This window comes from Ooceraea biroi, chromosome 9 (genome assembly GCF_003672135.1).
Source record: "Ooceraea biroi isolate clonal line C1 chromosome 9, Obir_v5.4, whole genome shotgun sequence".
NCBI lineage: Eukaryota > Metazoa > Arthropoda > Insecta > Hymenoptera > Formicidae > Ooceraea > Ooceraea biroi.
The window spans coordinates 6,370,392-6,398,135 of record NC_039514.1 but is presented as its reverse complement, the minus strand read 5'-3'; the positions used below and the strand labels follow the sequence as shown (position 1 = coordinate 6,398,135).

General features: G+C 42.3%; 1 protein-coding gene across 1 annotated transcript; it reads left to right on the top strand.

The window, feature by feature from the left end:
- The first annotated feature begins 5,015 nt into the window (after positions 1–5,015).
- Positions 5,016–27,450, top strand: LOC105285557. The gene is made up of 4 exons (XM_011349812.2): positions 5,016–5,368; positions 16,390–16,519; positions 19,779–19,877; positions 25,713–27,450. Exons 1-4 carry the CDS (start codon positions 5,360–5,362, stop codon positions 25,736–25,738), a joined length of 264 nt encoding a protein of 87 aa, XP_011348114.1. The 5' UTR covers positions 5,016–5,359; the 3' UTR covers positions 25,739–27,450.
- The last annotated feature ends 294 nt before the right edge of the window (positions 27,451–27,744 follow it).

The following is a 27,744-nucleotide window of genomic DNA, read 5'->3' as shown; positions in this document are numbered from 1 at the left end:
ATATAAGAATATCTCATATCATTCTTATAAAAAGTATTACAAAATATATTACGAAAACTAAAATCTACGAAACATTATAGTTTATAAGCAATATGTCTATGTGAAATCTGTTCTGGTATACATAAAATCATTGCCTGTAAATTCATCTAATCGGGAGCACCAAATCATTAGAAAATGACGTCACCCTCTGACTCACAATATACGTTCTGCTAAGTAAACCATTTCAAATAAATTTCTCGTGTTTATTAATTGCAACACGCCGCGCAAGGTTCTGATTTGGACAGACTTTCAATAAATGACCTTACACTTCCCGCGCTTTCAACCACAGTAGGGTTGCACTTTCCAGCTTTACTTTCAGGGTTCAGAGTGAGGGAGATAATTGGAGAAGAAGGAAGGGAAGGAGGATAACTGCGGGTAGAATTTTCGCGTGTTCGCCGGCGCGCTGCCGCCGGAAGCGTGCACTCCTCGGGCTTCCGTTAAGAACGAAATCAGCTCATGGACGTCCAACGCGCGTGACGCGTCCGGTAAATTGCCGGTTTGTTACTCGTAAGGCGGTGCTGCGCGCCGAAGGCGGGTAATTAGCAGTACGAATGCACCTTTTATGAGGTCGAGTCGTTACCTTCGATCAACAGGCTCCGTTTGACTCGCTCTCCGCGCGAATCTATTTAAACTCGTATTCTTAGGGACAACTTTCGCGACCAACGGCTTATCTGTCACCTCGAGACAGTTCACCTCGCTTATCAATGGACTGCCCGTTAATTTGCAACGGTGACGTTTGTAATTATGCGCTCGTTATGCGCATACAAGTGCGAGAACACGGATCATCGATCATAAATCAGTGCTCTGACGCAGCAGAAGGAAGTGTAGGATATCGGGGGAGGACAGAATTGCATGTTAATTGTCCATAATGAAGGAAAAAACGCGGTAGCAAGGATGTCTTCTCTTAATAAATTTAAAGAGCAGGCACTGCGTGATAAATAAATATCAAATGAGGTTTCCTGTCTTGAAAATTTAAATAGATACTTGATTAGCAAAGTCATGTGCAAATGATGATGAAATTAAAAACTGGAAATAGAAATCGTGGTATAAAAATATCGAAACTGAAGGAACAAAATGAAATAAAGATAGAAAACCGATATGTATTATATTTCTGCATTATTCCACGGTTCCACGTCATTTAATACAATTTTACATGTCTGCTCATTTTCAAATCGTAATTTAAATATCAGAGGCCCGAGATAAATCTTATGTTTCGGTCAAAAAAACAGTTACTATACCTTGATAGAAATTAAATTTGTGGTTTTCAATTATCACGCACTTTGCGTTCACGATTTTCAGATCGGAGCAACTGAGGCGTATAAGAAATCGCCGCAAAAGAGCAAGATATTTCTTGCGATAATTAACAATAATAAACCTTTTCTTGCTCGCAACAACGTGCAACTTCCGCGTCATAAATCGTGTCATAAAACCGATTGAATATCGACGCGATATTATCGCGGCAAACCGATCTCAAGCAAGATCGCGGATGCACGTGGACGGTATCCGGATTTCTGCATTCATTCATCACGCTACGTCTCGCTGCGCGAATTTATTCATGCACTTGAGGAACTAACACGAGGATAGAAAAAAATCTTATGGCTCGTTACCATAAGAATTATTTGAGGCCTGCGGAGTCATGAATATCGATCGGCTTCCGCGGAACGCATCATTCGTCAATGTGCGCGATTTGTTAAACAGATATTAAACGAATTAACGACTCAATGCCGCAACATCCTCCGAAAGAAGGCAATGCTCTGCATAAACATTGCATTTTGCAACGCTCCTTTTGATTTCTTTTTTCTTTTTTTTATCATCTCCTACGCGACCGTGTTCAATGACTGATGGCCTTGTTATACTTTCATAAGTATCGTTACCGGTGCCGTAATTGATTGTACAATTTTACGACACAATACTCGTTCACGGTAATTGGCACGTCCTCGGACAGCGATTTTCCCTACGGTTTCCGATTTAATTCGCTTGGTCAACTGTCAGCAGACGGATCGAAATCGCGAATTCAAAAATGTACCGAAGGCCAGCCGCAAATGTGAAACGGCGATTATCACCTTTATTATAAAATATAATACGTCGTCCCGTACGCGAAACTCTTGCTTCTTTACTTACTTGTTTCGTTAATTCATTCGCGTAATGTTCTTTTAAAAAATCTTTTCTTATTCATTTTATTATCTAATTTATTTATACCTATTCTGCTCCGTTTGTCATCAGATAACATTGCTGCGCTTTGTTATCGCCATCGATAAAACGCATTGTCTCGATCTCAGCGGAGCGTTTCATTTCTCATTACATCCCACGCAATCATAAAATATTGTCGTAAACAAATATACAGGCGCGGATAATCTTAAATCGCGTGCGAAATAATCCATCAGCGCGGTATCTTCCCGTCGAGATGCCGAGGATGCTTGTCGTGTTTCCAGAAACAGTACAAAGTGGAGAACGACAGAGACAAAGAGAAAGAAACGAAGCAAGAAGTAAGAAGCGCGCGCCGATACGCTCGGAAGCGAAATATCTCTCGGGCGAGTGACCTCGTTAATTAAATCGAATTCAGGCGGCTGAGGTCACCGCGAATCCTGCAAGGTCTCCGGCCTTCCCTCGGCTCGCGCCTCGATCGAGACGAAACGAGACGCTCGATATATCGAAAGCCGCGTTCCGGCGCGTCTCCTTGCGCGACGTCGCGGCTAAAAGCACGCTAATTAGCGGGTTAAGGTTGAGAATTCCATTTTCAATGAAGGTCAAGAAACGCCGACCGGCCACGCGACCAGCCGCACGTTGACGCTGCGTTTACTTTCTCGACGCGAGTAAAATCGCGGAGATCGAGAGACGCGACGAAACGCCGCTCTGCGCTACAATTGCAAGCGTGTTGGGTTTAATCGTTTGGCGTTTGTGCGACGCCGTTGTAATCATCAGATCGCAATCTGTCTACCTTGACGGAGAAAAGTAACGTGTACTATATAAATGTACTTACACGTGGTAATTAGACGCGACAAAACGATCGTCCCGCAATTGCGAGCTGGATTTAATCGGCGTTTTTGCGACGCCCATTAGATTGTACCCATTAGATCGCAATCTGTCTACCTCGATTGGAGGAAAGTAATATGTAATATATAAATACTTATAGTACGTAGAAATTGTTTATCGCAAAATGTCTCGTGATACTTAAAAATTAAAAATGAGATGCTTTTTGAGAGTGATTAAGAATTTTAATCTTGTTCTGTCGGAAATGCCTTGGTACAATTTTACATAAATGACGAGAAATCAGTTTGTCCGAGATTATAATTATTGTAATGCAATTCATAATTGCATGCTACCTGTTTTCCAAGCGAAATCCTTCTCTTTCAGCTAGGAAGCAAATACGGAAGGCCGAGCAATTAGAATATTTTTTTATATTCCTTTTTCAGGGTGTTTTTTAAATAACGCGGAATAATATTAATGACCGTCGTCGTTATTAATATTGTTATCAGGAGTGTGTCACACGAAGGTATCTCTTTCCAAGGCGAGACAATCGCGAGAGTTACATAAAGGATAGGATTAATCTCGCCTTTCTAATAACGCGTTCGCGGACACGTAGTCGATTACCCTATTATCGCAATTATTGTACGCACGGATGACATACATACGTGCGAGAATGCCTTTTCTATCGGAAGTCACGAGGCATCCTGGGAATTGTACATTACGTCGTGTCTTCGTAAGCGATTGATTATACGGGAATTAAATACGGTAAATTGTAATAACGATGATTACTCGATTGAATGACGCTTGAAAGCAATAAACGCTAACAAGTGTCCGTCCACGTGCAACCGTACATCCTGTCACGTCCTAGCCATTACTCGTCTGCAAAATTTGGTCCAACAATTTTGTTCAACAACAGCATTGATCCATATTGAAAAATAAATCAGGAAATTTCTATGGGAACGCGACTAGAATCTCGAGCGCATACCAATCAATTATCAGACATAGTTTAGAATTATAATAATAACACATAATTATGCGAACGCCATGTTCCGATAGAAACAACGACTTTGGTATCTCGAGCGTTTTACAGAAATTTTGATAAGGCGGTCGAGATAAGGTCCGCGTGCTATACATTGTTCCCCGCAACAGCGGGGTTGACGTCATCACGTTGCACTCGCGGGATAGAGATCCGGATTCCGATCGGGAGCATGATGCGATAGGCATTGAGACGTAACGTCTCATGGAACATACATTAAACAGTCGCGTGCACGTGTAATTTTTGCCACGAGAGATTACGCCGGGTAATTTGCCGCCTGCGAGATGGAAAGAAGAGAGGTTCTCTTCGTCGCAAAAAAAAGTAGAAAAAAAAGAAGAAGAGAATTGTGACTCAGCCGAGATTAATCACGCAATTTGCCTTCTCACTTCCTCGTTCTTCTCCCATCGTCGAAGAAATTTACCGCCGGCCAATTTCGCGCGTGTAATCTAATTTTTACCGCGAGATCACACATTTCTCACTTGTCTCACGTGTTACGGATGTTTATGAAGCGTGTTATGTGAGGACTCCCTTCCGCTCGATCCAGCTCGATTTTACAGATAGATCCTACAGATCCTTTTCGGATCTATTCGCGGAAGGGGTACTTTCGCCGCCACTCGAGTCTCCGGAGTGAAACCTCGCTGTTATCCTTCTTCCTCACCGCGTCTGCTCGCTCCGCTCGAACGTAATGTATCAAATCGATCATCGAGCAGGTCCGCCAAGATGACGGTCGCGTTACTCTCTCGCAGCGGTGCGCTTCCTGTTCCTCCGCGAGAGATATCCCCGTCGAGGCTCACGTCACCTTGACCATCACCCGCGCCCCTCGAGAGAGAAATAATGATTCGGGCGAGGGCGATTCGCGCAAGGCAGGGGGGAGGAGACGGGAAGGGAACCAACCGCGGATGGCCTCCAACGGCGACATATAAGTCCCAGGATCGGGCCCCCACCCAAAGTCAAACGGTCCTCCACGTCAAGACGGACAGCAGCTGCGAGTCTCCGACAGATCCAGAAGGGATCCATCATCGTGCACGTAAACGACAATTCAGAGAACAATCCGTTCCACGACGAAGACGACGACGAGTAGGCGTTTCTTCCGGACCCCCCTACCATCCGCAACGCGACGCCGGGAACGTTACCCCCGAGACAGGTGGCACACCACCGTGCGCTGCTCCTAGACCGCCTGCTTAACGAGAGAGTGCAACTGCAGTTGGCGATCGACTTGTGCACGGCACACGGGAACGCGGAGAACGCGCTCGTACCGACTCGCGGCACTTTCGGGACAGATCTCCGCAAAGAGAGAGAGAGAGAGAAAGAGGAGAGATGAGAATCGTAAGTAACGTGTCTTCTGTGATACCTTTGATACGCCGATTCCTGTGTGAATGAAGTGCACGAGTGGAGAACAGCGGGGGAGATTGTTCTGCTGAACGAAGGGTTTGTCTATTTTTGTACGTGACACGTGCGGAGTCGCGGGAGTGGTCGAGAGTGACTCGTTCTGGAGCACTGAGATCATTTGTCGGGTCTGTCAGTGGAATTCTAGAGACTTTTGTGGAAAATTTAAAGGTTCTCTGAATTTTTTATAACCGCACGTAGTGAAAATTTTTGATGGATACAATATTCGGAAGCTTGTCGATCTTTGCTTGATTGCTGCTTGACAAGTGCGTGCTTTTTTGTGTGTAAATCTAATATTTCGTCCAATTTGAATTCTAGCGTCACGTTCAGATTAGATGAAAAAGAATGAACGCGCGCGAGAGTTTTGTCTGGATCGTTCAATTGCAAAAGCGGGTATGTAGATTTCAGCCGCTTCGGTCTGACTTTCTACGTTCTTGTTTCCGGAACTTTGCGTTCGGTCGTAAAGTGAAGCATGCTTTTCCACGTCCAGCTGTCGGCTTACTCTCCGCATCTGCCTAATAATCCTCGTCGCGCAATTAAAGCCGCGGAAGAAAACGGAATTGCTCTGATTCGCGTTAATTAAACGCGGCTACAAGGCAAATCGTTCTAATAACAATGTTTCTGTGTCATAATTATCCTCTCAAAATCCCAGCCTCTCGTAAACCGAACCTCGAAGATTGATGACTCGGACATTTTAAATTAACAGCTCGGCATTCTCAATTAGCTACCGTGAGCAGCGTTGTGAGTAATTACAAAAATCAGAATTTCAAATGTGCACTACGAACCATTTAGCAAGAAATGCCATTCTCACAGATTAACTTATTCCGCGAAAGAAATCTAAACTCTAATATTTCAATAATAACTTAAAATATAATAGTACTAATTTAAACTAAAAATTGAATTAAAAATTAAAATAAATAATTAAAAATTAAATTAATACATTCAGCTCGCTTTCATGGCTGCTACATAATGCATTATAGTTATATTCAATATAGTTATATTCATTATTATGTGTCACGACACTCCCACTTTGTAACGTGTTCTTGCGCGCGCTCGCGTGTTAATTACAAATCGCCGGATATATGCAAATTGGATATGCAGGCGATAGAGTTCTCACCGGGAAGACAGATGCGCGCCGCCGGGATAGCACCCACGGCGAATGAAATCCGCAAATACCATGTAATAGTTCATTCACGAGATTCGAGCCCCTGGCAAGACAAGTCTGCGGCCTTGCCCCAGGCTGTCGGATCGTTCGTTGGTGAACCTACATGTCCGACCGGCATCAGATCGCTCCTGTGTTACGTAACACGCGTAACAGGAGTGACGTCGCTGCCGGGAAGACGCTTGCTCGATGAGATTGCAGTGATTTTAATCTTCATTTCCGGGCGCGATATATATCTGTCCCGAAATTCGGCACTGAGGAAAAATTCTTTTGTGTGTTGGTGTTGTTATCATTACTGTTCGACTTCTTTTTAATTAATCGCATCTCATTAATTTTATTTTGTTCATTTTTGTTTGCTATTGCAACGTGGGATTGTGACAAAACGTAGAAATGTGATTGTTTTAATTCAATATCACACACAATTTAAATTTATGCCCGACTCTCTTTACTTTATAACAGTTTTTTATTAAACGCCTAACAAAAAACTTGGTAAAAGCAGGATTATTCGAGTGAAATATATACTTGACATTATATAAGAAATATATGTGTTACACGAATAATATTACATCACGCACAGGTAAATCGCGTGCACACATTAGACAGTATTGCGCAAAAAACTGGAAGAAAAAATAAATAGATATCAGATCGGGTTTACAAAACGTGTAGCAGGTCCCGTTATCGTTAGAAATGTCTATATTATTGAACAAATACCGGTTCTTAGAGCACATTTATAAAAATTTCTAACGCATTTCTAGCGCATGGAGTAATTAAAAACAATTTCGCGCTTACGCAATCGGGTTGCCCAGCTAGAACGTGATTTGTTTAGTTAGATAATAAAGTTGTATGAACAATAAGACTCAAAAGAAGTATCTCTGATTAATATACTAATTGTGAATGAAGTCCAGTGAGCCAGTGGTTGTTTGCAATGCTTTCTAATATTTTCCAAGTGTTATTTTTCCAAATAAATGAGACGAGAAAGTAGTGCTAATCATCTCGACTGGTTATGCAAACTATTAGTGACGAATTTCGTAACGATGTGTAACGATGTGCTTGGCGCACCGCAAACTGTAATTTCGTAAATTTACTTTACGTGTGTCAAACTACGGGACGTTAACAGCATATAATAATATGATAACAGGTTAATCATTGGTATCGTCTAATAATTTAAAATATTTATTTTCAATCGCGCTTTGGTAATTTAAGGTAACACGCCTTCGCGAAAATAATTTCTTCATGACAAAAAATACCGATAAGACAAGATAATAATTATAATAATTTTTCCATTTCATTTTTCCAGATTTTTTCTATAAACTTTCAGTATGCTCAAACTTTCAACATGTTTCATTTGTTGAAATCTTATATTCTTTCAGTTTTCAAAATTTATAATTTTCAAACTCTAAACGTAATTATGAAGCTTTAATTATTAAAGCGTTTTGGAATGTACATCGAAGCAATATTTTATTTCTCACAGTATATCTTTTTGCGCTCTACATAGCACATGCAAAATTAAGATAAAAATCACATATATACATGCATAATACGCCGCTCTCCCATAGATATCTAAGTCTATGCCTGTGTTGAACCAGGTTTATTACAGACACAGCCAGAACGGATTTAGTCCGCGAGTGGTATGCAGAGAGACCGAGTCGTGTCACTCCCTTCGCGATTTCATAAGTGTTTACCGCGCCTTTACGTAAAAAAATCACACGGAGCCTTGACGCAGCCTAATTGGAGCACGTAATCTTCCGTATGAGCGTTGTTTTTATTAATTTCCCTCGAAACGGAAATCCTCGGTCGGAAATCCTCCATTGTGCTGCAATGTGCAACACACAAAAGGGATGAGAAAATGAAAAATGAAAATAAATTATACGTTATATATTATCCATTCTCTGCACATTTACAGCTAATCAGGTCTAACGACAATGTTTTGTTGTAAATGTCTTTTGTTGGTTTATTAAATCGTGCTTGCGTTTCGAGAAAGCGTGATGCACTTTGCGCAGCTCGCTTCAGCACACAACTGGCCAACCGTGACAATCGAAAATACCCCTTTTACTATTTCCCCGAGAGCGGATTACTACCCCTTTCACAAAACGTCGCCAAAAACCGATGTGATTACAGATAACATATGGTTTATCAGATTGTATCCGCTTGTGTTTGCCGTTACACGTGTCTAACGAAGGGGAAAGGAGACTGTTTCTTATAGAGTGCCAAGTAGGAAGAGGAAATAAAGAGAGATGCAGTAATGCATGTCAGTAAAAAATAGGAAAAATTGCTATTTGTATCTACTGTTGTCTAGTTATTTATATCATGCATATTTATGAAAGTATTATAAATGGATTTCGATCTAATGGCGTTTGAGTTTTCTTTTACATTTTATTATTTCTTTTATTATTCTATTATTTTAATTATTATTATATGCATTATCGGATTTTGTTCCATTATTTGTTTATTCAGCGCGCTCTACATTTCAATTTTCCTGCATTATCTTTATGTTTTATTTGATTATTTATTCATTAAATACATTACACAGCGTGTTGCTTCATCATTCACTTATTAAGAACATTTAAAAATCACGTTTCAATTTCCTCTTTGTTATATCGTCTTTCTCTCAGACATAGATTTGCGTGCGTCTGTCCATAAAATATTTATATTATCCCGTAACACATTTCGCCGCGCAAATTTCAAAGAAATAAAAATCTAGTCTTGGAAGTAGAATTCTCTCAAGTCGATGTGCTGTCGAAATATCTCGCGTTCGCGCGTTTCACTCGTGTATTACGAGCCTGCTCGTTTTTCAACACCTTCGACGATCCTGCTCGTAATATCTGGCTCACCGCCAAGGGCGGGATCGTCGTAACGCCGTGCTGAGCTTGCTCCAGAATGGATTTAGGTGCGTGCACTTTCACTCGGTAGCATTTTAGATGATGTAGCGTGAAAATGATGCGCTCTTGTGGTGCGGCTTTCGCTTTATTCATGTGCAGTCGGAGGAACAAGCCCTAATTAAATCCGCAGCGCAACTTAATCACATATCTGGAGCGAGCTCCGCTTTTCGCGAGGCACTTCGAGAGACCCAACGCGCGCGGGTGCGCGCAGACAAAAAAACTGGTTACGAGAAAGTAAAGTGAGTTTTTGCGCGTACGCAAAAATTGTCCTCACCTTTTTAAAGTCGCCGTATTCGAGCTGTGTTTCATAAAATCGCCTTTAATCACCCGGGACTGTCACGCAACAGCTTTATTGCGTGTAACGGGCCAACTTTTGCAAGAAAGCGTGCTCCTCGGTTAACAAGGAGAGAGATAGATAGATAGATGGAGAAACGAGAGAAAAGTGACATTTGTTCCTCTCGCGAAAGACAAGCATCGTTACCAGAATGCGCTCGTTGTCCGTAACACGCAATTTTCCGAGCGTTCCGAGAATTTACACATTCTTGTTAAACAATAGATCATCGCAGGGATTGTCCGTGGTCTTTTCACTTTCTTCTCCCCTTCCCCTTTTTCGTGTTAAGCTTGTTGGTCATTGTCCGATCAAACGTCCGCGGGATTTGCGTAACAAGCGTGAATGACTGTTTCCCATAGGATCGACCAGAGTTTCGCTTTACCGAGGCGGTTTTTGCTTTTGAGAGACGGGAGACTGTCGGGCGTATGTATGCGTGTATGCCCATGTTAAAAGGGAGATTCCATGCGGGCGTAGAAATCCATAGAAATCCAAGGCGAACAATGAACGTTGACCGACGCGGTACCACGTTTACAGTATCGTCGGCGTAACGTATTTAATCGTGACAGGAGAGCACGCGGATAAACTACGAGTTAAACAGTCTATATACGATTTATTAGGCATAAAGTTTATTACGTGTGATTTATTTATTATTTGTTGTATACGTAAGGTTTAGACTTTTACTTTTACGACTCTATCAGAATTATAACATGACATAAATAAAGTTATATAGCATAAATGAAATAAATATTTCCGTCTTTTCGCGATTCTGAAGTATTAATATTAAAATAAGATATTTATTAAGGAAATTCAAATAAAGTCTTCAAATGAATATAAAAATAATAAGAACGAAATATAAGAATAATTATATTACATAAAAATCATGTAACATGATAAAACGATCGTTTTTATATTTCATCTTTATATAATTTTCTTCTTTGTGCATTATGTATTATGAAAATAGAAGGGATTTTCGAGAAGAAAAAAGATGAAGTAGGTACTCTGTTTTTACTTGTGACGTGCACATACTTAACATCTACACTCGATCAGAGTCCCTTCAAATTGGATTACATTGGCATTGCCCGGATTTCTCGTACACGATGCAATATTACGTGGAATTGCGCTATCATTAACTTTCAGATAGCCCCGAGATAAGCGTAGATAATTATACGCGCCCCCGCGAGCAAATTAAAAATTGATAATTATATTTTTAAAAAAGTGGCATGTAATAGCGGTGCTAATTGCTTGGTATTCAGAAGCACACGTAATTTCTCCTTCTGTATGATGATTTTTTAACATTTCGAATTCGATCACTGTGTTTCGTTTCACCGAACTAAATTACCTGTGGCATTGCTCGGATTTATATTGCAATTGCTATGCAAATTATGCGAAATTACTCGTTGCCGTCGACTTTCAGTCCGCAACGCGGACTAAATAAAAATAATCATTCTCGCGTTGTAACATAAGAACAAAGAAATAAAAGTCACGTTTTAATACAAAAAGAAATACCTTTCGACGTAAAAATAAGAAAATAAAAATTTTATTTGACCATAAAGATAAAAGAAATAAGAATTACGCGTTTGATAAACGTCAAAACTGGAAAATTATAAGTTCCAACGCAAAAAGTAATAATAATTATCACGCAATTTCCGTTGTTTTCGATGGCTCCATTTCGGGGACAGATAGATGAGTAAAATTGCAACATTTTACCTTGCGTGACATAGAAGAAACGAGTCATCGGAAGTTTCTGACTTATTCAGGAAACGGTCATGTATTCCTCCCTCATCAAAACGTAAATTATCGTCATTACAACCGACGCCTTGCAACAAGAAAAGCAATTTGAAATGGTCGTATCGGAGTCGGTGTTCGCTTTACATGCAACTGCGTCCTTCCTATATGCATATATGCCTACAAAAGAGAAAAGAAAAATGCGGAATATGTTTCATAATATGAAAAGAATTCATTAGAAATCTCCTTTCCATGTTATCCAGTGTAAATAACAATGCTGCGATTTGTAATCTAGTAACAACTATCGAGGTTCATAAACGCCGAAGATAAAAATACACGAGCTGGAAATTTTAAACTAATTAAATTCGTTCTAATGAAAAATCATGAGGCAGCTACAAATAACGCGCGTGCATGTACAGCGCATATGTACAAGCACATTAAATCATTCGAAAAATTAAACTTCCAAAAAATTCTTTGCATGAAATTGATCATACGTTACTAATAGTCGATAATAATCGATACGCTTGGTACGATATCTCAATCATCAATTATGCAATTCTATCGATTGGTGAAAATTGATGGAGATTGTAAAATTAGAAGGAGATTTTTAATCTGTATTATATAACGCCAAATTAAGTACGAAAGATTTCGTAAACGATTAGTTGAATGAATCAGCAACCATTCTAGATTTGTGTCTATCAACGTGATTCCTCATTGCGCACTTGCGTGATTTATACCCAGATAGACACAGCCTAATTGCATCGATTAATATTAATGGTAAAAAAAAGTTCGTCCACATATATACGATACAAGAGCGAGCCGAGCGCAGTCCGTTTCACCTGGCGTAAACGCGGAAGTGTGCTTTTACTGTAAAAGTGCTAAATATACGAGCATATTATCTAAGCATTCGTATAGTACGACTGTCAGAGATTGGCCTGGGAACATGGGAGACCGCTTTCTTTTTGCAAATTGTTCATAATACTGATCATATCGAGAAGCATTCAAAAGTGGAATTATCGCGGATAATGAATATTCATCGGCCTCGTTTCGTCCAATGGATCGTCACGTACAAACTAGCGAGACAAAATATTGCCGCATGCGCACGTAATGAATCCGCTCCGCTCCGCGTCATTTTTTCGGTTGCAAGTAACAAACACGCACCTTTCAAGTAGAGAACAATCAGCATCGCCTATACAGCCGCACGATCGATCGATCAATCGACTAATCAATCGATCGGTCAACGATACGTGCGCGTAACTCGCAAGCGTGAAACAAATTGCCGCGCCGCGCCGGTCGGAGGTGCATTTTCACGCGAAATCGCGACCGCGTATACGAGATTACGTTTCGCGCTTTTTCTCTTCTTTCCCTCTGTGATCATTCGCACATTCGCGGAGATATCTGACCGGCGTGATCTCGCATGTCACGGTATCACGCACATGTGTGCCGCACCTTGTAGGCGACCTCGTAGAAACGAAGCCGACAATCCTTCTTTCGACGGCGAGGAACATCGCGCCAAACTAATGTTTCAAATACATTTCAGTGATTGAGAATTTCAGCGACTGTCATTGATTCAATCAGTTATTGTCATTGTCACTGATTCACATTACCATTGATTCAGTCAGCGGCAATTTTACTAATTCGAATTAACAGAATACGAAACAGATCCGTGACAGTAACGAACGTGTCAGATTGTTGCTCGTAATTTCGCATAATTGCGTTTGATTCCGTATCGCACGTTGTTCCCACTGTTTCCGCAGCTTGGCCTTTGTGTCCAATTTTATTATCGCGTGACGTATGTATGTGAGATGTCACGTGGAGATAGAACACGGAGAGTTTCCAGGAAAGACCTAATCGATTGAATTAAACTGTTTCGAAGAAGGAATTAAAATGTTATGACAAACGAATATAATTAGCTCTACGAACTGCCAGAATTCCCATCAGCTCCACCCTTGTTTGATTCATTATCGCACAAAGTTTGTATAAAAATAATTTTTCTGCTAAGCTAAATGTTTTTAGCTAAATTGTAATTAAATTTACATTTTTTTAATTACATTTCTACAGCTGCAGTTTTGATTCTGTCATATAAATAAAAACGTTTGGTTAATTTATTTTTGTAACATAATTTTCTATAAATTGCATTTATTAAATCAACCGTTAATTTTACCTTTGCACGGTTGATTAGCGAATTGAGTTACGTTCAAGGCATTCAACAAAAATACCGCTGATAGAAATAAGAAAGTGTCCGATCAAAGTGCAGAGAAGTCGTGAACGGCGCAAGGCGCGGTTACCCTTAATGAACGTTATTAATTAAAAGTGCTGTCAATCTGCCGTCTCGCGATCGACTCTGTAATCCGTTAAGCCTGTCCCGCTGTTCCATTCATTCTCCGTCGTTTCACCACATAACGTTCGATTCCATTCTGTCATTCGTGCTACTTTCAGCCCATCAATTACATTCTGAGCAATTATCGTACGTTATACACTCTCGCATGGTAATGTGAAATTAGTATCCTGCGCTGTCCGGAATTATGAGGCATACGTTCCGACAGAACGGACGGTGAAACACGACCATGTCCACCGATACCGATAGCGGTCGTCGCCGGAAAATACCGTGGCGATTAACGTCCTAGAATCCCGATAATCCGAGAGAGCCGCAGCGAGAATCGCCAATCTCAAGATTCCCGTTGAAGCTTAGCGGATACTTCTATTCGCGCACGATTCATTACGCTGCGTATGCACGATAGAGCTGCAACGTGGTTCCGATCGAGAAACACGTTTTTACAGGCAAATCACCGCGAGTTCGCCTTGACATTGCGTCGCCGCGAGAAAACCGCCGCGAAGGAAGGCTCGGCAAGCGGTTCACCTTGTTCTCCGATGCAGAAATCGCGGCGAAACCCGGTAATCGGTATCGCTCCGTCGTGATCGAGACGGAAACTTCGTTTCGCGATTGCCTCGCCGCAATTGTGTGTCCTTCGGCGATCTTCTTCGAGATTGACGCTTTGAGTGTCGTTAACGAGAAGATCGTAAATCGACGGTAATGATTTCATCAGCTTTTACGTAAGGAACGATCTCAAGGGGGAAGAAGAAATTGGGATGTCTCGGGAAGATCCCGCCTTTCTCGAGTTCTGTTTGCGCAACAACCACGAAACTCTCGTCGCGCGATAAAAGATTCTCGAGGCGGACGTGTAATACTTCTGTTCGTTGATTCGACTGCGACAGCGTTTCGCTTGCGACACCGCACGGCACGCGAAAGATTGTTATTAAACAGATAAAGCAGCTATAAATTCTGGGATTGGTAAAAAAAAAGCGCCCGAGAAGCGAGATATATTGAATCGTGACGATAATGGACTATAACTCACGTTTACTATCGCCAGTGAGCGCAAATTGCTGTTGATAAGAAATGGATTACGTTACTAATGTAGCATTATAAAATTTATCAAAATTATACGTCAAACAGAACCTAAACATGAAATTAATGTGCTATAAAATCAATGAGTTATTAATTAAATTACTAACTTAATATGCTATTAATTAAGTTTATTATAAATGTGACAATACCATCAAAGTGACCGTTAAGAAAATATATTGTAACTGCAGAGAAAAATCAGTTTATTAGCAAACTTGTGGAAATCTGCTTTCGATCAAGTATCAAGTGAACGTGCCGCGCCGCACGACGGAATGAAAATGTTAGGGAGTGTGTTCGATTGCATAATAAATATCCCGCGCAGCGAGCCGCCTAGAAAACTATATTATAGGATCGTAAATTTCTTCGATCCGGTGGCGAAGGTTGTATGCATTATATTACACATTAGGAGCCGCGCGGTCCGCCGTCGATCAGTCGTAAAAATTGTCACGAGCCTTCGTCACGGGCGATATAACTTCAAAGATCAGAGAACGCTCGCTCGAGCGTTCGATCGCTCGCTTGACTGCTCGATCATGAATCGCGAAGGCGGAGGGATATAATTCCACCGTTTTACAGGTTTCCCGCGAGGGACACGCGGCTCCGTTCGACTCCGCTCGGCTCCGCTCTGCTCGCGCACTTCACGAGCCGATTATGATAATTTAGAGCCTACACTTGGCGTCATTATGCGGGCAGTGTCATTATTTAGCACCCCGGGCCTCGGTAGGATCTCGTGCGTGCGTAAACTCCGCCGTAAAAAATACCGTAAAACATCGATAATTATCGTAATGACGGTCATTGTTCGGACAATCGCGACTCGCAGGCGGCTGAGTCGTTTCTTCTAAGCCTCGATAATTTAATCGTTTCATCCCGCATTACGAAAAGCAAGTTTCATCAGACACCTGTCGTTGCGCGATGTCCGAGCAAGAGATTAGGCGAAAGCGCCGTTACAATTAATAAGCAGCGATTTATGTGAACGACCAGTGAAATATCTCTTCGGCATCTGTCTTTTATCTGGATCTACGCACGGGTGCTCAGTGGGAAAGATTCTTTCTCAATTGAGCGGAATCGCGTGCCAGAAAACGTCAAAAGTGGTTGCGGCACTTGGCGCTGCAGCTCGAAAGCGCGAGATTAAGCGTCCGAATCGGACATTTGCTTCTCTCCTTCTTGGGTTCCCTTTCCCAACGATTTTCACAATGTGGTTTATAAATTGAAATGAGATATTCTTCTGCGACCTGGAGATTTCCACGAGTACGCTTATCTATTGCTATCGCAGATTTGTTATCCTGCTTGCGAGATCTTTCTTAAGTTTTGTGTAAAAATGTGGGATAGAGATGCGCAAAGCGAGAGATCCGCGACGCATCCTTGAAATTGCATGTATTTTATGTAATTTGTACGAAACATTTCGTGTGAACGCAATATTTCCATGTGCGTACAAAATGCAATTTAATAAATTTTTTATTGCAGATAATTCTAGTCGTATTCGTCGCGGCCGTTCTGGCGAGCGTCACGGCGCAGGATTTCAGGCACTTCTTCGCGGGATTTGGTCCTTACAGTGTGCAGACCTCAATAATGAGGGATCCAAGATCGAACAGAGGTAAATTATTTTAACAAGAACATTACAGTATAATCATAGATTATGAATTGCTCGAGCATAGTATTACACTTTGTCAATGCTTGAGGTCTTCCTTAAGCAGCCTTCACGCTTTTACAACTCCGGCCACGTCAATTTGCATAATTCGAAGATGATTTGTTGGTATATTATTACTCGGCCCACGACCAAGTTTGCCATGAAACAATTACGCTTCCCGTTTTTTGTTCATGCACTGTTATTAGACTTCGCGAAGTGCTCGTTGAGGTTTACGATACGCTTCAAAAGCGCTCGTTCGTCTCGTTGTGCATCCTCCGCGTTATCAGAAATAAGTGCAATTACTCTGCGATTATTCGTTATTGCATTTTCTCTTCTTTTTTTTGCATATTATCAGCCTCGTTTCATTCGTGAAATAAAAGTAGACATTCTGATGCCCGCTTAGAATTTCTTGCTCGAAAGTTTCCTTTCTCGCGAATGTGAAAAGTTCCTCGGAAACGAATGTTTGTTTACAATATTATGAAAACGTGCACAGAGGTATAATTACGATCAGCTGATGTTTCATTTATTAGCGTGATTTATGAAAAGGTTTTGAAAAATCTTGGCGTGTACGTCTCGCTTCTATGAGGATAATCACTAAACTCGGATGTTGCCTGCGATTATGCAATTAACAACTTTCGTTTCAGCGCACAAATTCGCAATAGAAATTGTATTAAATAATCATTATTATCTTTTTTCTATTTTTTTTCATTTCTTTAAATCGTGTGAATCCGAATATTATACAATCTCGAACGGGAAAACGGAAGCTTCGACAATTAAAAAACATTCCGCAACGTAAACGAAATTAAAACATAATTATAAGAATATTTATAGAGATTAATTGTTGCAGTTTATCATGCATCACCTCTAATTACGTTCCACATAAGATTCATAGCACAACGAAAATTCTGTTTGCTGTAATTATTCCTATGCCCGCTCAACCGTAAAAAGATGAAGGATATAGGTGCTCTCGATCGTGCAATCGAATGATCGATCGCGATCGCGAAGAACGAGGCAGAACGTTCGAATCATGTGGGTAGAATTTCGTTATTAATGCAGAACCTTTCTCGGACGGTGTAGAACTTTTACCGGAACGCGATGAAGCTAACTAGAAACTACTCGAACACGTGTGTACGCGTAACGGTAGGAAAGTCCAATCATTTTGCGTTCACGTATCGTGAACATCGTGCATTACGGTTGAAACGTGATACATCGACAGCTATCGTTGCTTTAGTAATTCCTGTACTATACAATTGCAACGTTTTCCTGAAATTACCGGATTTCTTGCGATTCACATTATCGCTTGTCAGTAAAATTTATCGAGTTCACCGTTATAATTGTAACACAAAATAAGGTAATAAAATAGCAAGTAAATATTAATATAAATTTTTGGAATTGCAAATATATAACGAGCTTGCGAATGCAATTCACCAATTTCAATAATTTTATCAAAATTATTAATTTTATCAAACCGAAAAATACAATAATCAATAAATTTTAACATACAACTTTTTACAATTGTAAATGCGTGTAACGTGCTTAGGCGCATAAAATCGCAAGAGTACCACACACCACGTCGGCGCGGCTTGTTCGACCTCCAATCTATCTAGCTACTTGTTATTTAAATAGCACTGGTTGCACGAGCAGGATATGCGATCCTTGCAACCCGTTCGAGCGTTAGTATGCATATAATGGCATTGGCGAACGAGTGTCAAGTTCAATCTCACGTACAATAAATAATACGTTGCACTACGTCTGACGGAATGCTTGAACGAGTAGCCTAAGCAACGCATAAATCACGTTTCAATTCGCCAACGCGAAAACTGACTTTCGGCGATACAAATTACAGGTGAAACGTATATTATTCCGCCGTATTATTACGGCCGTTCTCGGTATCCCGATATTCCTATTTATTATCCGACTCGTGCAATTTTAAGTCACGCTACTAATAATCTCGAAATAAATTCTATCGCGGCACGGATTAACGCTTCTAGCAATCCACCTCGCTCCCATTATTCCTCGTTACGTCGAGGCGGTTGCTGTCGCCGGCGCCGTTGCTGCTGACAAAGAGTCTGCGATCATCATTGGAAGCCTATATCATTCGAGTAATATCAGTGCGCTCGCGTTTTTCTGCGCTGTTAAATATTCATGGCGATTAGTCAGCCAAGGAGCGCTCCGCTCGCATATTCCGTTACCATTTCCTTGCGAATAATAAATAGGAAAATACTGCGGGATCGGCGTGCATTACGGCTGTTTTAACGTAATCGTCTTAATAAAGCTAGATATCTAGCAAGAGATAGTATCTATCGGCCGAGATCTATCCAGATCGATTACGGCCACGAAGAAAATAACTTCCTCGTGTTAGAAAGGATTTTCACTACCTTCTGCACACGTGTACGCGCGTACACGGATAGCTGCAACTTTCCTTTAATGCCACGTAACGGCTACTATCATACGATGTACCGAATGGTATAATAGGATGCACGATAAATTGAGAACAACTTGGAAAGTATTTTTCTTTAGTAGGTTCTCGATACATTGAATTTTAAGATTTTAAGATCGCAAATATATTCCTCCCTCCCTATTACTAAAATAATTTCTAAAATAATAATCTTTAGAATCTTTTTTTGTCGCGACACTAAATGTACTCTCGCAAGAATTTTGCAAAATTGATTAATATCTTTGGCACGCGTTTGACGTATCAATGATGTCATTTATTACATGACCAATCGCTTATTACTACTTTGTCAATGACCGTGAAGGCCAGCGATCTCTGCAACCGATCGGAGTATATCCAATCAGCTCGATGCGATCTCGTCAAATGGCGTTCAAAGGATCACGTTGTCGTGTATCATGTTCAAAGTAGCGTTTCGTATCTTGGCAAATTATCGAGTTCACCGAGGGCGAACATTCGCAATGTGCATTGTACCCATTACGATGTTCGCTCGCAAATCGCCGATTGATTAACAGTATCGCTAAAACAATGGTCGGGATTTTCCAGAGTGAAAATCATATCAGCGCTATTACATCGAACTTTTCGTCCGCACGGTTCGATATCGCTGCGAGGTGTACATACGTATTCGCCGACAACAAACGATAATGCGAATCCGCATTTTTGGCGTGTCGCGGGGAACAATCGTGAGAACGGCAGACACAAGCGCAAACACCGCAAACGGGGGATTGTGAGAACACCTATGATTGTCTAACACGCGCTTTTCTTTACGCACAGGCCCGGTATTGTTCCCACCTGGACCGCCACCCAACACGGCTGACACCAGCGGCGTCATCGTGGGCGCGAGCGGATACGGATTCGTGCCCCCCAGCGCAGGTAATTCGTTCGGCAGGTTCTGAGACTTGAAAGGAATCCTCCGTATGTGTGTGATGCATCAACACATACAAAAAAAACCACGAAAATAAAAAAAAAGAAAGAAAGAAGAGAGAAAAGGGGATGGGTAATGGAGCACGAGATGGAACGCGACCCTCTCCCTTCACGTGACCGGATCCTGCATGCGTAGGGCGACACAAAGAGGATGGCGGGATGAGTAGCAGGGGAGAGAAGAGAGTATCTTCTCCCCGTGCGATCAGGCAATCATGCCCCGTTCGCTCTCCACCTGCGATTTTATAATGTTATAATAAGTGTTATTTATTGTTGTTAGCTGTCAAGTTACATCGGTGACGCGCATTCCGTCCCATCCTCTGAACTCCGATTCTTTGCACTCCTCGAGGTTGTTTTATCTGACCGCAATACCAAAAACTTGATGCAATGAAAGTCAGTTAAAATAGAAATAATAGATATAGAATATAATAAAGTCACAGATTTAATTTGTAAGTCACATGTTTAAAGTCGCAGGTATTGTTATAATATAGATATGTTATGTGCAAATTTATTGGAAAAATATCGGAAAAATGTTCGTAAATAAATGCAAATTCTTCTCGTTTCCCGAAGGACCGTGTTTGCGAGAGTGCAAAGGGTTCATTCTATACCAAGGGTGTTGTGCATGTGCAAATTGGCGTTTATTGTTTCACGAGCTGTTCGAACAGTCACACACTCACACGTGTATATTAATATTTTAAACTTAACAGTAGCATATTACGTGATAAAGAGATATTTTACAATATATTCATGTAACTAACGCAAAAAAAAAAGAATTAAAGTTTCTTGTAAGGAAATCATGCAACGATAAGCAAATAATCGTAATAAACTGCTGGCTTGAATCGTCAAACTTGAAATGTTAGTACTAACATATGCAATTCGGAATGCGACGTTATAATCAAACAATTAAACTCAGCAGGTTAAATTGACAATAAACGTAAGTCTTCGTTTTAAGTTACGCGACTATTCGAACAACTCCTCCCGTAGCTGTTAAGGGTGTTATAATATAATACATAAGCACACTGTAACTTAATAAAAAAACTAGTAAGTGACGTACGCATAAGCGTGTCACACACACTCCGATACACACAGACTCCGATTCTTCCTCATGTTATGTAACAGAAATTGGCTCATTAAAAAAGATATCAAAGATCATTCCCCGAGCGTGCCGAGTGCACGTGTTTCAGCTGAAATTGGCAAATCACAAAAATTTTCCTTTCCAACATCTTCGCCATCGCGTTTGCGCAAAAATTGACGATTCTCTTCGATATTCGAATTTCGAACCTCGACTGCGTCCTCGAGGACCAACTGCACCTCGGGCATTGCAACGTTGGGCGGCAATTGCGAGGAAAATCGTAAAGATATAGATCTACATCGACGGCGTTTCAGTTTTAGTCACGATGTGACGTAATAATTATGCGTGAAAGTGTTCACTTTCGGCGTCCTGCCGCTCGTCGTCCACGTTGCAATCCCCAAATCAAGTCGAGCGATGTCGGGATCGCGTACACCGAGATACAGTTACTAATATCTGGTACACTGGTACACATCTGGGTCTTCACCACTAGTAACCTGCACCGTAGCATGCCCTATGCCGGAAACGCACTGCCAGATACACACAAGTGTAACATACGATGTTTCGAACATCGCAGGTAAGTCCATAAAACGAAAATATCTCTAACATCTACAGCGGCGCTCCGCCGTAATTGCACTCCGCACATGTTGCACGTGTGTTGCGCTGAACGTTCGATAAACGTTCAATTTTCCTTTTTTACCCGTAATTGCATGAGCGACAGTGGGCACGAGCCATGTTTCCCCATAATGAAAACTTTCGCCCGATCGTTATCTTATTAACCTTGCCAGCGGTATCCGGCGAGCCGTTCAACAGCTCGGAGCGGCAACGAAGCTCACACGGATCCATATTAATCGAGTGAATATCGATTCGCTCAAAAGAATTGGATGAACCATGGCAGAACGGGTTCCTTCCCTTGCGTAATTAGATCGTCGGATTTCCGCGACGTAACAGCACGTATAACTGCACGTATAACTGCACGGGACGCACACCGGCCAGGTGAACTTGTCTTCCGGTAATTTTAAATACACGCATGGCTTTCGCCCCCAGTTGCACCACCTGCGCTCGCGCGTCATTGGAATAGACTCGTCAAGAGGCATGACAGGATGTAATAAAAGAGAGAGAGGAAAGGGGGAAGAAGAGTGAGAAAGAGGGACAGGTACAGGTGCAGGGAAACATAGAGACAGGACAAATGGACAACGAGACAGAGAGATAGAGGGGCAGAGGAACAAAGAGACAGAGAGAGAGAATCGCATGAAATGGGACTCTGTCACTTCCTTCTTCCGCGAAACCGACAGCGCGCAGCTGGATACCGGTTTTCTCGCGGCGAGGAGAATCCTCAGCCTTGGTCCGCGACGGTTCAGTGAAAGCGACTTCAACGAGACCTCGTCGTGCCTTAAACTCGTTTCGCGCGCAACCTTACTTAAGTTACTCCATTGCGCGTAACAGGTGTTACGAGGTCGCCGAGGCGACAAGGTTGCTTTTTTGGTCAGCGAGCAGTATTATGCGGACGCTGGGGAAGCCAGGGGAGCCAGGGGATGTTGAGGATCAACGGCTCCTTCGAGGCTCCCGTCGCCTCCAGGCCGCACCGAACCAGTCGCGCACGGTCAAGTTCGATCAATTTTCTCTGCAGCCGTGAGAAACTTTCGTCCGTTCTCGTATGATTCTAGGAAAGATATCTTATAAAAATCTCAGAACTACTCGGAAAAAGAAAAAATTTCTAAGAGCTAGAACTTTTTCATTTGCGTGTTTAAAGGATTTTCAATAGTCGAGGACTCTAGGCAATATGCCAACTAACAATATAAATATCACAGAATTCCTCGGAAAAGAAAAATCTTTTAAGCTCGATAACTTTTTCATTTCTAAATCTAAAGGATTTGCAATAGTCGAGAAATCTTGGCAATATACAATACTTATACAATGTTTAAGAGAAATTTCAAAAAAAAGAAAACGGCGGGATTCCCGACACTAATCACGACTTCCTCCTTTACCATGTGTCTAGGAAGTGTCAATGTTAAATTTGAGCATGTCAGACGAACAAGTTTATAATTAATCATCGACGGAAGCCGCGAGGATTGTCGATTGAGCAATCGCGCGCGCCTGTGAAATTCTGTACAAGAAACGCAGAAGGAAAGAACGTAACGCGTACGCGTAACGTGGATACAATCAACCTCGATGCAATAAGGCTTTGTTCCCATAAGTCGGCGTGTGTTCGCATTGGCAAATAATTGCCCAATTCGGCGAGGATTGACGAGTTTCTTTCGCAATTCGCAGATTAGACGAGCTTCCCCAAACTTTATCAATGATTTTCCCAAATATGTTTCCCGTATTAAATCTTGATCGATTAAAAGATCGAGAAGACGAGCAACAAAAGGCAACACAACGCTACATTGCGCCACTTTACGTAACTCCATGAAATTTACAACGGACATGGTGCTTTGCGGTATAAAAGCTTGTGCACGACACGAAGGAAAAGCGACTGGCTCACGATTAAATTTTTCTCCGCGACAGAAACACGCGCGGATATCGGGGGAAAACCGGTATATCTCATGCTTTTACAATGTAATGTTAAACACGCAGCACAAACCGTAAATCTCGGCGAGCGCGATTAACGTCGCGTGCGTTAAGGGTGAGGAACGTTAGGGGTAAGGCGGTTCGTTGTAGCCGGGACAGTAGCTACTTTATCGGGACAAGTTTAAAGATTAAACAGCCCGTTAGCAGATAACGAGTGCAAAGTATAATTTAATTCTCCCGGCGCAGGAAATAGCGTCGGCCGTGTACACCCCTTACGCTAACTGAATTAGCAGAAGAAGCGAGAGTGGTGCGACTCGCAATTTCCGCTCACGAATAATAACGTTCGCGGCGCCTATGCGATGATTCCTTTGCATCTAAAATCCCGAAGGAACTCGGTAAAAATGGGAGCAACACGCGAGCGGGAACGTGTCCGTTTACAGTCGTCAGTTTATGCGCGATCGCAATAATGTGGGTAATGATGTCACGGTGCTAACAAGGCGCCGTAAATTTTTAGCGCGAAGGAACAAATAAAAGGACGGTGGCGGCATTCTGGGTCGAGAACGGCCGGTTCGTCCCCCTTGATAGTCGTTAAACCCGACGATCCGCATTTAATTACGCAACACGCAAAAACCGGTGACCCTCCGGACGTCCTTGACGGAAATTTATCTGGGGGATGAAAGGAGGGGCAAGCGCGTGAAAAACGAATTCGCCCCCGAAATACTCGGCGATCCGGCATTCCCGGCGGGAACGAACTCGTAACTTAGCGATATCTCCGTTAAATACTTTTTCACGGGACATTAATTTGGAAGTTGGGCGAGAAGATGCGCGTGGCCCTGCGTAAAAAGTTTCTAGTGACCTGATATCAAGGTGGCGTTCCGCTACATTTGACTAACTAGCCTGCAAGCTCGTCGATACGTTCCGGCGACGCGACATCTTGTTTATCATTTGTATGCTTTAATATGCAATGAGATTTCGCGCAATTTTAGATTGAGATGTATCAATATGTCACGCATAATTATCAATCTATTATATTTTCCTGGCACGCATTAGCATGGCAATTAATTTCAACATATTAAAAATATGACGCAGGATGCAAGTACGCTCAAAAACTACTTTCGGTCTCAGTCGCCACCGTCGATTAGAACGTAGAACGTAGTCGTAGTTCGTCATTAGGATGCGTCCCCATGTTTAAATTGACTATAATCAGAGCGGGCAGAATGCTTTCGGCTTCCTAATGGTCTCCCCCGCTCGCTTCGCGGTCGACTATATATTATCGTGTACGATCTTGCCAACGCACACGTGTATTACACGTGGGAGAGCTTCGGGAGAACCGCTGAGGGCCCAGAAAAGCGAGCGTTTACTAATCAAAGGGTAGACGCGAAAGGGTGACGTCAGCATCGCTGAGGAAAGGTGACGAGGGTGTTATAATTAGCAGCTTTGAAGTGGTATCACCCTCGCTACTCATTAGCGGTGTTCAGGTGTTCCGGGTATTAGCACTCCGAGAACGGAACTCCCGATGGCGGTAGTACTCGCAGATGCAAATCACACGGACCGCTGAGCGCATCTCGCGCTGACGAATCCAAGAATTCCCGACGGTAACGCGATTGTTTGCGCGCGCGGAAATTATCGTCGAGAGATAGCACGGGAAAAATAAGACCGGTAACGACGGGCGAGGGTGGAGGAGAGAGGAAAATAAGAAAAAAGAAGAGAAAGAGAAGAGGTGATTCAGACGAAGAAAATCGAGAAAGTTTAGGGACGATCTTATCACGGCATGACGAGACGGAAAATCTACCGAAATCTGCTGGCGTAAGCATCTCGTCGAGCGAAAGTGCAAGCGGTTGAAGACGCGGGTATTATAATGCTCGTTGACTTTTAACCCGCAACTTTGCAAGTGCGATAAGTAAGAATAAACGAGATATAATTACTTCTTTTAGTGTGCATTAACATAAATTCGGAGTATAATTTAAAGATATAATCTGCAAGTGTTTTTATACTTAATGTTAAATATTAAATATATTTTCAGTGTAATTAGCAAGTGCGAGCAAGTATTCGCGAAATCCTTGTGGTAATCTAGAAACCGCAAGAGTTAATGAATAGTGCGGACTGATAATTTTATCAATCTCGAATTATGAATTCCAAATTCATAATCTTAAACAATTTTAAATTTAAATGTTAAATAATTTTAAACAAGTGTATGTTTGTTGCAGGTTACATCACCTATTTCTACTTTTAAATATCAACGCCCAAACGATAGCAAGAAAATGACAACTTGAAGAGAATGGGGGTCAAGATTTCACACGTCATGGCTCGCAGGCTCCAACCGGAAATTGTGGTATAGAATTATAAATTAGCGTTACCTGGTGGTGCGTGGCCATTCAAAGAGGAACGAGCTATTATACGTTTAATGAATAGTTTTCGTAAGCGATAGTTTCCATCCACGTGATTGGAGGCGTGGGAATTTACTTTCCGCGAACTTTGTCGGATTACGCAAGGTTCGCAGAGGACAAAACCTGCTATTTAGTGCAATACGGACAGATAACAACCCAGGTGAGTCGTGATACGCGATAACATGAATTGTCCGCGAAGCAAATTTAGTTCCCTAAAATATAACATAGCAAAGTATGTACTAAAGCGTAACGTACGAAATGTTAATGCTCGCGATAAGCGAAAGTTCAACAGCGCATGAACACGAAGCGAGAGAAACCCGCGCGTCTCTTTATCTCTCCACTTACACGAAACACGAAGAAGTGCTTCTAGAAGAAACCTACGTTAGAGTATGTTATGTTAGGGTAGGTCCGATATCAGCGGGACTAATGATGGCGGCCGAAATGGCCATATTAGAACTCGATGCTACGCCGTTTAGTCCCGCTTATCGCCTAATGCAGCGATAATCTCATGCAACGGCAGCAACAACGTTCGTTATCCGCGTGATGGTGCCTGCAGAAAGTACGCGGTCATGTTTTACGGTGCATTAATACGGGTACGCGTTCGCGCGACCGCTAACTCCAATCTTACTAACGTAAGGCGCGTGTAATTAGCCGCGCGACGATGGAAAGCACATCGTGCATACATACACGACACGGAGTGCGATCCCGCGGAGCGAACAAAGCGAAATAGCTGAATAGCGAATCCGCTTCGCGTTACGGCCCCGAGATATCCGCTTGTGAAACGAGAGCAGGCGAGACTCGCCGCTCCGCTGCAGGCTCGTAAAACAATTATTAAAACCGCGGCGGGGGTACGTGCAGTCTCGCCGACTGTTAGGTTATTTATTGCGGGCGCAATGGCGATTTGATTGGGTGCAGACGGTTTTCGGGGGAGGAGGGGAGGCGCGAACAGCCGCCGTTCCATTATTCCGACCAAACTCCGATTCGAACGTGTTTGAAAACGCGCCACCGCTCGGCGCCGCCGTAACTCGCCCGCGCAGATTTAATAAGCGTAATAATATCGTAACGCATTGCACTTACGTGCACGCGATACGTAAATTAACCGCGAAAGAGGGAGGGGGAGGCGGGGGGAGGAAGGATAGCGTGGACAGGCCGCGAGTAAATGTAGGGGACGCATTTTTCTCGAGGGATTTTGCCGTCACTTTCGCGCATTTCTATGTGATCCGGTCATGGTTCCTTAAACGCGAGATACATTCTGCGGTGTAAAAATCGGTGCGCGTTTATCAGTCGGCTCCTCGGGCATTACAATCTGTTCCGCACGTGGTGGTCGTTTTAATAGCGCGCGCACAGAGTGGCGAAAAATATGCAAATTCACGTGGCTTCGTTGATCCATAGCCGCAGAAACCCTCGAGAAAATCTGAGAAACGTCCGCATTCCGGATGCGATTGCTCGCATTTACGCAATTTTCCGGTATGATCGATTTTGGATGATTTTGTAAGATGCTGCAAGGAACTTGTGTAAATATTATATGTACTCTACCAAAATAAAATATGTAGAATTACTTTGTGTCTTTGTCTTGTATCGTAAGCTCTACTTCATCTCCAGCCTAGCCAAGAGCCTTTCATTCCTCAAGGAGAATGAAATTTGCTAATAAAATGATAAAACACGACAGACGGTCTTATCCGCGACGAAATCTGCGGTGCACGACGACGATCGCACGACGACGATAATTACTGTCGGCCGCTATTATCCACGTTCGTGTATTGGTAATTACGAAAGTCCCCCGCAACCGTTTGAGCATGCTTGCGATCACGTAGGCATATATACGTCCAGCTACGCGTAAACTCTCACTTGA